The 12843-nt window shown below is 30.7% G+C and overlaps 1 protein-coding gene across 2 annotated transcripts; it reads left to right on the top strand.

Annotated features, from left to right (window-relative positions):
- The first annotated feature begins 6290 nt into the window (after positions 1-6290).
- On the top strand, positions 6291-12553 carry LOC117908759 (proton pump-interactor 1). Of its 2 annotated transcripts, none has more exons than XM_034822465.1 (8): positions 6291-6413; positions 7436-7833; positions 8211-8405; positions 8500-8679; positions 8794-8988; positions 11073-11171; positions 11290-11814; positions 11923-12553. In XM_034822465.1, exons 2-8 carry the CDS (start codon positions 7462-7464, stop codon positions 12238-12240), a joined length of 1884 nt encoding a protein of 627 aa, XP_034678356.1. In that variant the 5' UTR covers positions 6291-6413; positions 7436-7461; the 3' UTR covers positions 12241-12553. The 2 variants fall into 2 exon arrangements, with proteins under 2 accessions (XP_034678356.1, XP_034678357.1); XM_034822466.1 differs by lacking the exon at positions 6291-6413 and adding an exon at positions 6457-6553.
- Positions 12554-12843: the final 290 nt, after the last annotated feature.

Raw genomic sequence — 12843 nt, 5'->3', positions numbered from 1 at the left:
AAAATATGTGATACAATTATAGTTTGATATTTTTCTTCAGGGTTAAAAATAAAATAAATATTATTATATAAGATAATATATATATATATATATATATATTATAAAAATATTAAATCCTATTTGCATTACAACTCAAATATTAAAAATATTTATGATATTGAATCAAGTGGATCGTCCAAATTGCATAATTAATTAACTGGTGATATTACCTTTGAGGGTAGGGAAAATGAATTTTAAAAAGTTATATAAAATAGTAATAGATGAAATAATGCTGAAAATATTTTTAGTAATACATTTTAATGTATTTTAAAATAAAAGTGACAACACGTGGAAATTATATTTACAGGGATTGAGAATCTGATTCTAATAAAAACATTTTTAGTTTAATAAATATTTCACTTTCTTGATAACTAAAGTCGTGTTTTCACGCTCTAAAGCAGCGAGTGACTTATGCATATTGTCACACGTATCATTCCAACCCGTATTCCTCACGTTCACCCACGTAAGACTCGATTCTTGACATGACCCAATTGAAATTTGATTTTTTTTTTAATTTTCATTTTAAAAAGGGTACTTTCGTAATTATAATTTAATTTTGAGATATTTTAATTTAAAACTATATTTTTCTTTAAAAAAAATTTAAATATATAAATCTTTTATACCCAAAATAATCTCTTGGGTATAAAATTAAATAACTTTAAAATATATAGATTAGTCACTAATTTTAATTTTATTTAATTTTTATAATAATTCAAATATGAAATTTTTTAAAAATATTTTATTGAAATCAACGTGGTGAAGACTGTGATAATTATGTAATTTGACATGCTTATTATCTTCTTAGTTTTTTTTTTTAAAAAAATGAAAAGGTGACCACTCGATCCCTAATGATTCAGAACCAGAGAGATCCGACGGCCAAACAGCTGAGGCAGAGTCATCGCCGGTCAGTTTCTTGACACGTAGCAACATCAGAGAACAGAAGGCGTCTCTTTTGCGTGTGCTCGAGAAGCACACTAGAATTTCCTCGCCGTGATTCAATATTCCACATAGACATTCTCCTTTTTGGCGGGGGGACCAAAGATTCGATCTGCCGATGACGTGATTCATTGCCCAATTATTACGCAAGCGCCAAATTGGTTTCCAACCGTTGGATCAGATTTAAAGCAAAGTCAACAGATTGAAAAGTACGACCCAAAAATTGTACGTCTGTGTAATGATTGGACCGACTGTATAATGGAGTTCACGTTTAAATTAGTATTAAAATATGAGCATTAACGACCAGAAATGAAGGTGTACAGTTAGGGGTTGACCATGAATATGATTAACAATGGATCACCGTTGAAAATGAGATGAGGTAGCTGTACAGATAGGGTCAGGATAGGGTGGGTGAGGTCGTAGGGCAACTATCCAACAATGGCACATTCGACTATAAATCATGCATTCATTGATTTTTTAGAATTTCAGAAACATATATTTTACCAAACTATTATTCTTCATGGTATAAATTGTATAGTAAATTTTGAATGATTAATCGAATCTTAAATATAAATACTATTAATTCAATTGGACTGCTATTAATCCAAAAAAATGGGATCAAATTCGAACTTAGTTCGAATTGATCAAATTAATTCAATTTTTAATCATAATTGAGATTCATTTAGTTTGAGAATCATGAAAACCAATTTAATCAGTTTGATTTCAATTTTTTAAGTTTAACTAATAAAAACCGAATCAAATCAACATTTTATAACTTTTTCTCTTATGATTTATAATTGTTTCATGTTAAGTAATATTTTTTATAATTATTATTATGTATATTTTGTATAAATTTTATTGAAGTAATTGGTTGTTGTTATGCTATAGTGAAATAAATTCTTAAATGTGTTAATTATATTATGAGTTATAAATTTTAAATGTGTTTTAAAGTTCAAATTCAAGTAGATTTTTAAAACAATTGAATTGAAGACTTCAATTAACTTTCATTGATTAATCATTTTGACCGAATTTTACTAACTAATGAGATTCCGTTTGATAATGATTTATAAATCGTTTTTAATATTTTTAATACTTAAAATATTTTATCATTCAAATGTTAAAGAGATTATAAATGTTTTCTAATTTCAGTATCAAACATACTTTGAATAAGCTTGGTTAGATTCAATATTTTCATCAATAAAAGTTTGATTTTGATTCAACCATGACTAATTTTTCTTTAAAATTTTGAAGGGAAAAAATAAAAAATTTAAAAATAAAAATAGATTTGATTCATAGAAAAATACTAAAAAAAAAAAATACTAAGAAAAATGTTTTTTTTTTTTTTTTTTCATATTTTCAAATTATTTTATTTTTACGAAAAATAAAAATAGATAAAATGAGTTAAAACATGACCACAGACATGATTTATTAAGGCTTACTCTATATTTAGCTTTTAAAAAATTTAAGGAAGGATGGAAGGAAAAGGAAATAGAGAAAAAATTAGAATAAAAAATAAAAAATATATTTAATATTAATAAATATTTTATATATTTTTTCAAACTTAATACGCTAATTTTTCCTTCTGTATCAAAATTAAATAATTTGAAAATATATACATTTTTAGTTAATTTTAGTATTTTCCATAGAAAACAAAACAAAAAATCATTTTTCTTAATATTGTTTTTCTTATCACTTCCTTACAACCAAACATAGTATAAAATTAGGGTATAATTTTTCATGAAATCGAGGGTATTTGTATGGATCGTCTATTTAGTAGGATTCATTTTGTTTGGGTTTGAGCAGTTGGCGGTATGGGTCTATGGGCTTGGTAGTATGGGCTTATGTCCAATGGTATAGATCATGGGCTTGAATTTTTTTAAGGCCTGGCCCATCTCTCTTCATTGACTTTAAGTATTTAAATAGATATTCGAAACAATAATTTTTAATTTTACATACCCATTCATTGATTCTCCGATTTGATCAAACATCTGCATATAAAAATGTCATTTATAAATAATATATTTAATCGCTTTTCCAAAAGTATGTTTCTACACACTCATCTAAAAATAATCATAAAATTGAAACCCTTTAAAAATAATTTAAGTTTCATACGCTCACTCACAAATAAAAGTTAATATTTAGGATAGTCAAATATATTATTTATGTTATTAAAATATAGCACTTTAATGGTCAAAGGTAATATGTTTGGTCAAAAAAGTGTATGAAATGCCAATTATGTTTAGGTACCGACTTAAAATTTGTATTTTATAAACTTAAGTTATTATTCTATCATATATGGAAAGTGGAAACACGCTTTCCCCTTACATTAATTTTAATTCATATTTATTGTGTTATATTAATGTTAATTTATTGAAAATTTTAATTTAATATATATATATCTTAATATTTTATCATTTATATAAAAAAATTCGCTGGGAAAATTTATATTTTGAATTAATTTACACAATTTTTTATTTTTACAAAAAATTTTACTTCTATCCATATTTTTCCAGAACCTATATTTTTATCATGTTAGGATTATAACGTCTTAATCCTATTTTATAAACCAATGCAAAAAGAAAAAAAAAAAAAGTTCGCTATGGAGAGTTACATCAACTTATAACCGCTGTCGCTTTTTATTATGATAAAAAAAAGTATAAGAGAATCCCAAAACATCTTCTCTATTTTCTCTTTACGTTTTTTTATTGCTTTCAATGCCCGCAAAAATAAAACTCTATCTCCAAAATGTAAATAGGTAACCACGTATATGTAAAATTCCCGAAATACCTTAACTTAGCATACTCTTACTATTATGATAATAATTACGCTCTACACATCTTACGACATCATTACACAAATATGAGCTAATCAAAAGGTTTAAATTCCGTTTTTGCCACAAATTATCCACTTTCTTCCCGGGGCCCATGTATGAGGGGCACTAAATGATATGAATTGTAATATCTGTATATTCGGTGGTGGGCCACATGTGAAACAGGCCATAAATTATTTTAATGTAAACCATTAAAAATCATATTAGAAGACAATTTTACACATTATCTTATATAAGAATTTGTCACCAAACTTTTATATTTGTATATAAGATGATTACGATATCTTTGATTAAGAGATAGAGGATCCATTCTTCCCTTTTCACATGTGGGGTGATTATAATATCCCGAATCTATTAATAAATTTGGATATGAGATTCTCTTAGATAAATTTTGGAAATAATATCCACATTGTTTTAAAAATAATCATTTATATCTTATATTATAAATAATTATATCATAACACATTTATTCAAAGTTTTAATTATCATTTTTTAATATCTTTTTTACTCTTAAAATTTGTACATATAATTCATATTTTCAACTTAATAGTGCTTGCATCCATTTTTTTAATATTTATTTTTTATAAACATGATTATTTTCATTTATTTTTTGGATATTATTTTAAAAAGAAAAGGCATATTTTTGAAAAATTTATCATTATTAAAATATTGTATTACATATTCGAATTAAAAAAAAATACATCCAACTTTTATTTATTATAAAAATAAATTACCTTTTCCATATATTTTTTTCCTACTTATAAATAAAATATCAAAGATATTATGAAGAAACTAGTCAAACACCCAAAAAAAATCATTGGTAAAATGTCTAAAATATCCTTACTAGTCCGAAGAAGTCACGACAGTGATAAAACAAAGCAACTGAGGCTAAATAAGACTTTCCATAGGGAACTCGGATACGTGTCTTTTGGGCGGCCTACGCCTCTTGGAAATGTCAAAAGCCAACACGTCAGCGTTCACACATTACACTTGCCAAAGTCGACAACCGAACCCATACGCTGTAATTTGTAGAAATTACAGGGGTAGTTAGGTATTTACACACTTAAACTGCCAAAGCGGTGCTCTCGTAATCATCGCTTGGGCGTGTCAGAATCAGGGCAGTGAGTAGATTCAAAAGGGCCACGTGGTTATTAAAAAACGACATCGTTTTCGTATCATTTTCCTTTTCTCGTACGAAAATAAAAATAAAATTTAATAAAAATAAAAAAATAAATTTTAATCAGAATTACTAATATTAAATCCAAACAATAAAAAATAAAAATAAAGTATAATATTTTTAAATTTGGTAGGGTTTGTATGAAAGATAAAAAAATTTCAAAAAGCATATTTATTTTTTTTAATTAAAAAATATTCATTTACCTTTTTTTTATATATATTTTATTTTAAAATTTTCAACTTTAAAGAAAAAATATTTTAAAATTAATATACCGGATGAAAATGATTCAATACGGTCTTAGATTGCTTGGTGAGTTGAAATAGTGACGTCATATATCTTTTGTCCAAGAAAGGAAAGAATCCAAGGATATTACCATATATATATATATATATATATATATATATATAAATAGAATTAAAATAATGACATTTTTTCCTGAAATTAAAATTAAAATTTCCCAATCCAATATTACTAAAAATGCAATTTATTTTTAAATATCCAATCATATGCTCAAAAAAAAAAAAAAAATTGCAAAGATTTATAGAACAAATATGATTTTTTTTGGAAATGTTTTCAAAATTAATATATTATTAATTATTTTTAAAAGTAAAATTATGTTTAAAAATCTAGATATAAAAAATATATTTTTTTAACTTATTACTTACTATATACAAAATTATCATTTTCACATTCAACGTACACTAAAAAAACAATTAAAAATACTTTTGATTTGTTTCTAATTCAAATTTTTTTATCCAAACAATATAAACTCTTTTCAAAAACCCTTTTCAAACATATCCAATATATTATTACACATAATAAAAAACATTTTTAAAATTTAAAATATTTTTAATAACTTACAATAAAAATAGAAAGTTGTGTTCACCGTCTCTTTCCAAATGAAAACATTTTTTAATAAAATATATAATAATTAATTTTAATTAAAAAAGTATATTTTTTAAATTTATTCTTAAAGAATCTTCTTTATGAAAATAATTTAAAGTGTTTTTAATTTTTTTGTAAAATATTTTAAAAATAAAAAGTATAAAATACTTTAGAGATTTATGGTACATTTAAATTTTAATATACTAATTGAAATGTGATTATAAAAATTATTTTTGAAAACTGTTTTTTAAAACACTCTTAATTATAAAACTCAAAATTTATGATAAAAAACATAAAAATAAAAATTCTAAAATAAGAATTATGAGAAAAAGAATTTTTACCCAAAAAAAAAAAAACTCTCTTGCCGGTTGATAAAAAAAAGAGACACATAAATAAGCTAGTCTTTCATATTTCTCTCGTGTCTCTAAATAGGAAAAGACTTTGATCGTGAAGAAAAGCGACGAGATCTGACCTTTTTCCTCTCTCGGACGGCCCTGTCTCCAAGGGTCCTCTCTCAAATATCTCTCCCTTAGATTTCTATTCCAGGTAACAATCAATCCCCCATTTTCCTCCTTTTGTTTCACTCTTGATTTTCGGTTATTTTGCTCCCTCGTCTTTGTTTTACATTTTCTCCCTCATTTTCTGTGCCTTTCTGCTGTGATCTGTTGCGATCTTGACCCGTCAAGGTAATTTAGGTGTTTTCGGATGTAATCTCCTTTATTTATTTCTTTAAATTTTGATTTTTGGTATCTGGGTTTCGTTTATTTGGTGTCAATATTTGAATTTTTTTTTTTGAAAAATGTGTTCTTTTGTTCCTGATGTTAGTGTTGTTGGAGAATTGTGGTTGGGATTCATGTTTCTATTTGGCTTATTTAGTGTAAATTTCTGATTATTTCATGCAGTTTCTTAGATTTATCTGTTTGTTGTGGTTTGATTGAAAGATCTGTGATGAATTATAGAAAATTTTGACCCTTATGAGATCAATTTCAACTAGAGAAACCTGCACAAATGGATGGGTTTGGTTCATCAACTGGGTTTGGTTATCTTGATTGATCAGGATTTGGTCTTGCAGATACTCGTGATTATCTCATCAAATGTTTTTTTTTCTAATTTCTGTCCTTTTTCATTTATAGATGTATACGTATGTCTGTTTTTTTGGTTGATTCATTGAATATTCTGGATTCACAAGCCTTTCAGGATAGTTCTATTTTTCTGTTTGGTTATTTCCAGTGATTCCCAAAACATTTTCTTTTAAATGCTAATGCACTGTATATGGCTTCAGATTTTTATCCATGTGCTTTTGGAGATTCAAGTATTTGGTTTCTGTTATTGAATGTTCTAAGATTCTAGCTCAAAAACTGGTAAAATTAGCATTCATTGTGTATCCGGTGTGACAGATAGAATTGCAAAATAAATGGGCTTTGCTACTATTCATCATTTGTCGGTATTGGGATTTCTCTATTAAATGTTTCTTTAATCGATTGAATGTTTTCTTTTCCCTTTTGATCTTCACTGAAAACAAAGAGATTGAACTAGTTATTAATTTTCTTTTTCTTTCCTTCTTTCAGCGTTTTCTATTTCATTTGGAGACACCATGGGTGTGGAGGTTGTGGGATTTGAAGCGGCCCCGGCACCTGTGGAGGCTGGAACTGAAGCAGAAAGTGCTTTGTTGCATGACAAGGAGAATGGGAAACTCGATCAAGGACCCGGAGTTACTGAGCCCATAAAATTTGGTTCTCATGGAGATGAGCCTGTTAAAGGGGAAGGAAATAATGTTTCTGATAACTTTCCAAAGGATGTGGTTGACGAGTGGCCTGCACCTAAGCAGATTCATTCATTTTATTTTGTCAAATATAGATCTTATGATGATCCGAAAATAAAAGCCAAACTTGATCAGGCTGATAAAGAGATTCAAAGGAGGAATCAGGCCCGATTTCAAATCACTGAAGGATTGAGGGCCAAAAAGGTAAATTAAAGGTTCTTAGTTTTGATTGCCTGTGCTAAATGTGATGAAGCTGCCTCTATAACAGCTATAAGTGAAGAGGGAGACAAATTTTATTCAAATATATTGGTTATAAGAAATTTTACTTGGTATGTTAAAAATCGCTTTATCTCCTCTTTTTGCAAATGTTATTTATCCCTTGCAAATATCAGTAATAAATTTTGAAAGGAAATGTGTTTAATGTTGGGAAAGCCCTAGATTTGAGGCACTAAAGACAATTGCTCATTCTTGATGGTAATCGAAAGAACTATTGCTCATGTAAAAGCTGTCAAATAAGAGTTAACCAAGTGCCACAACAAGCCCAATCAGACATCTGAATCTACTGAAATTTTTTCCTGCAGTCTGATCGAGCACAGATGCTTTCTCAGTTGAAGTCTCTGAAAGCTGAGGATGAGCAGTTCAGAATGATTGTGGATGGGAAGAGAAAGGAAATGGAACCTCTGCAGCATGCTCTGGGAAAGTTGCGCAGTACAAACAGTGCTAACCGAGAGAGGGGTGGTACTCTATGTTCATCTGAGGAAGAACTTAATGATCTTGTGAGCTTTGATGCCAAGAATTTTGACTTAAATTAATTAGTGTTGTGTTCTGTGTAGTGATTCCTTGCCTTTTATTTTCATTTTACTGAAACAGATTCAAAGCTTACATTACCATATGCAACATGAGAGCATCCCGTTGGCTGAAGAGAAGCAAATCCTTAGGGAAATCAAACAGCTTGAGGCAACAAGGGAAAAAGTTATTGCTGGTGCTGCTATGAGGGCAAAGATTCAGGACTCATTGGGTCAGAAAGAGGCCATCCAAGACCAGGTCAAAGTAAGGAATTTATTTCTATGGAATTTGAATTAAACCTTTTGTTAAACCTTCTGTCTTGAGTTTTTATTTCTTCAGTTTGTATTAATAAATTTGTGAATTCTTTTCTCGTTGTAGCTTATAGGTGTTGATTTGGATGGGGTGAGGAAGGAGAAGCAAGTTGTCATGGCCAAAATCAAGCAACTTAGGGATGATTTGAAGGGCATAGACAGTGAGATTGATTCTTTGATGGAGGAACTGAAGGCTGTGTCAGAAAAGAGGGACAAAGCATATGAAGGTCTTCAGGCACTGAGAAAACAGCGTGATGAGGGTGTATGTTTGTTTCCATTCCACTTTTAGAGAATTCCTTTTTTTTGGGTACTTAGGGTTGACTAGGCTGTCATTTGCATTGCTGGTTTCTACTCCTTCTGTTTTCATTGTGAATGGGATGAGTTACTCCATGGGACTACTCACATTGTCACTCAGGCATTGCCTAGGCCACCACTTCACCTAGAGGCTTTTTACGTTTTCATTGGGGCATATGCAGGGATATCTGAAATCAACTAGTTATCTTAGGCTCTAATGCAATTGGCAACTTACGGTTGATTTAATCTTTCCAGAACTTGTTTTCATGTTAATGAATACTTATACATTATCGGATGTAAGCTCTGGCGATGCTATTAAGTCATTTCACATTGTGAGATACATGAAGTCTAATTCCTATACCCTGAAGCTTTCCTGAGCATTTTTAAGTAAAAATATTTTGGATATTTATAGTATGACTGAAGAGAATTCTGTTTTCTCTTTGTCTGCATCATCATAACTGAAGCTTTCCCTTGGTTTGAGAGGTCTCATTGATTATGTATTGCCTAGAAGCACTGGCTGTAGAAGTTATCCATGCTAAATCTAGCTTGTGCTTTCTGATAGTTCTAGCCTTCTACCAGTTGGCGCTTTGTGATAATTCTTCATCTACCCTTGAGTATTTTTTGATTTGAGTGTTTTCTTGACTATGGAAAAATAATTTGTGTTTTCAACTTGACAATTTATTATTTTATTTTATATTTTTTACTATATGTTGAGTTTCGTAACCTGCTATTGGAAGTTGTCCACTTTATTATTTTATTTTATGTTTTTGACTATGTGTTGAGTTTCATAACCTCATATTGGAAATTTGCTAGGAACCCTTAATTCTATCTTTCATTTGCCTATGAAATAAAAAAACAACTGCTATTTGGAAGTTAATCCACTGGTTCTGTTGATAAATTTAAATTTATGGAAGGAATAAAAACGCACTCTCCTTTAAGAGGCAAGATGCAATCTGAGGAAATCCCTGCCTCCTGAAGGGTGAAAACTAATGTGGTTTTGGGAATTTCTGGAAGTGGACCAAGTCATCCCTGTTGAGTCACACTATCAAGCGTGCTTTACAACTTAATGTTCAGACTGGAAAAGGCCTTAACACATGATTTTCTGCTGAAAAAGTTAGCGTGTATATTGTGGATTGTTCCTTGTCGTTGATAGACTTTGTGGATTGGTTAGACTCTTTGTAGGGTGTGGTTGCTGGTTTTTGTGCCTTCTCGTCATTTTTTTGGCCTTTTGGCTGCTTTGTATGTGTTGTGCATACCTTCTTGTTTTTTTTCTTTTGTTTGATACAATCTTTACTTTCCTATATAAAAAAATGATTTTCTGCTGAAAAATTGGAGGATGAAATAAATGGTTGCACATGCTTACATAACAAAATGGTTCAGCTTTTCCTCCTGTACTCTGGTTTTTAGGTTTTGTTGGTTGCCCTTTGGTGATAATGACATATTAAGGTTATCTTCGGAGAAGACACATCAAGAAGAGGTTTCTAATTAATATGTATAAAAAAAGGGAAAAAATGAAGAAAGGTTGAAATTTCTCTGCCAGGGAAAAAAACCAAAAAACCCTCCCATTCCCTTCAGCTACTTGCATTGTGTTAGAATGGAATTTGCTATAGTCAACTAGGATAGAAATAACCACTCGTCCCTCTCCCCCACCCCCCAACTAAGATAACCAATAAGTTGGTCATCATGATATATTGGCACTCACCCACCTACACACACATGGGAAAGATTTTCAATTTGCAAGCCATTAGTAGAAATGGTCCACTACCATAATTGGTCCAGTCTTTCCAGTGTGTAAGAAGGGACTAGCCAACATAAGTCTTTTACATATGATAGTAGTCGGATGTTGTATCTTTAATTTGCCAATAAGGATTTACTTTTATAGTCATTCTATGATAATTTTCTGTCATGTTTGTTGCGCATTCATGTATACAACATAGTTGTGTTACAACGTGCACAAGCTGCTTTCATTGTAATCTCCTTACAAGCACACTTAATCAGAGTGATTTTCTACTATTGCAAAAATTTTGCTCTAACTAATATTTTCCTTTTCAGAATGCACATTTCTACCAAAACCGTGCTCTCTTGAACAATGCCAGAGAGCTTGCTGGGAAGAAGGATATAAAGGCCCTTGAGGAACTTTCACATTCTGAGGTTTTCTTTTAATTAATTAATTAGTTTTTTAAGTTAGTATTTATTTTTCATCAAGAACATCAGACAACTTTTCCAAAATGCTCTCCTTCTAATCTTTTCCTTGTATCTTCTCCTTTAGGTTGAGAAATTTATGTCATTGTGGAGCAGCAATAAAGCTTTTAGAGAAGATTATGAGAAAAGAATTTTGCCATCATTGGACAGTCGTCAATTGAGTAGGGATGGACGAATGAGGAACCCCGATGAGAAGCCATTGGTGGTATTGGAAGCACCAACACCCTCTGAAACAGAGACAGTGGCAAAAGCTCCTGTCAAACGATCTAAGGAAGATTCCAAGCCGCCTCCACAACATGATACTCTTCCCTCCCAGAAGGTCCAGAAAGAGGCAAATGATAGAGCTACAGATTCAGGAATTACTTTGGAACGTGGTGACAAAGAAGAGAAGGAGATCATTCCTGGGCTAGAAAAACATCAAAAGGGTCCTTCCTTGGACAATGAAGTTGATGCTGCAAAGTTGAAGGAAATGAAGAGAGAGGAGGAGATTGCAAAAGCTAAGTTGGCCTTGGAAAGGAAGAAGAAGCTGGCAGACAAATCTGCAGCCAAGGCAGCCATAAGAGCTCAGAAAGAGGCTGAAAAGAAGCTCAAGGAAATTATTACTTCACTTTTTATTTTTCTAGAATTTGCTAATTAGTAGTAGCTAGCTTTTTCTTGTGGTATGGCAAAACTGATTGTACTTTTATTGCACTTGTTACAGGAGAGAGAAAAGAAAGCAAAGAAGAAGGCTGCTTCATCTGCAACAGCTACCAATGAGGAACCAACTGAAGCAGCAGATGCAGAGGTGGTTGAAGTGGAAAAGACCAATGTGAATGTTGAACCTCCAGTCCCATCAAAGACCAAGGAACAAAAGGAGAACACTATCAGGCACAGGAATAAAAAAAGAGGCCCAGATTCTCTTCCAAGAGCCATCCTTAAGCGGAAAAAGACAACAAACTACTGGATATGGGCTGCTGCTGCTGCTGCTGTTTTGTTAGTACTGCTGCTTGTAGTGGTCGGATTCCATTATCTCCTCTGAAGATTGAAGCTAGAGTTAAATGAGTTATGGGCCAATTTTCTGCTTGATGAGCTTGTGAGTGCCTAGGTCTGTAGTCTTAAACTCCATTCCTTGTTCTTTACATCCTATTAGAGGGATGGACTCAAACTCATAATGTTGTTGAGTAGCTCAGTCAATCTGAAACATCTACTGATGGAGCAACTTTATACATTTGGTTTGGTTGTTGAATTTTCAAATTTTGACTTTGATCAGATATCATGGATGTTATCTTAAACATTTTGCTATTTACAGAAATGCAATGTTTATACAGGCAGATTAGTAGTTGGATGATGAATGTTGAAATACTTGTGATCATTTTATGTTTGCACGATTGGATCATTTTGTGTTGAAGGCGATGCTATACTAGTTGCTCAATCATTTATCAGTTTTGATCTTCTGCTCAACTCTGAAACCTTTTTCTGTGTACAAAAGATAATTTTCTTTAGAAAATATGGTGACTTGTCTGGAGGATTAGAATTTTGCTTGAATAATGAGAGTTTTTTGATGGTGAGTTGGGGAAAGTGGACTCTTATGCTGCTGCCATTTATTCACCAAACTCTGCTGATTACTTACATATATGCTTAC

Source organism: Vitis riparia, chromosome 19, assembly GCF_004353265.1.
Source record: "Vitis riparia cultivar Riparia Gloire de Montpellier isolate 1030 chromosome 19, EGFV_Vit.rip_1.0, whole genome shotgun sequence".
NCBI lineage: Eukaryota > Viridiplantae > Streptophyta > Magnoliopsida > Vitales > Vitaceae > Vitis > Vitis riparia.
Note: the sequence above shows the minus strand (reverse complement) of the source record. Positions and strands in the feature narration are given on the sequence as shown.

Coding starts and splice junctions, on each gene's coding strand:
- LOC117908759 (XM_034822465.1), top strand. CDS start 7,462: ATGGGTGTGGAGGTTGTGGGATTTGAAGCGGCCCCGGCACCTGTGGAG. Junction 7,834..8,210: donor AAGGATTGAGGGCCAAAAAG/GTAAATTAAAGG, acceptor TTTTTCCTGCAG/TCTGATCGAGCACAGATGCT. Junction 11,815..11,922: donor AGGCTGAAAAGAAGCTCAAG/GAAATTATTACT, acceptor CACTTGTTACAG/GAGAGAGAAAAGAAAGCAAA.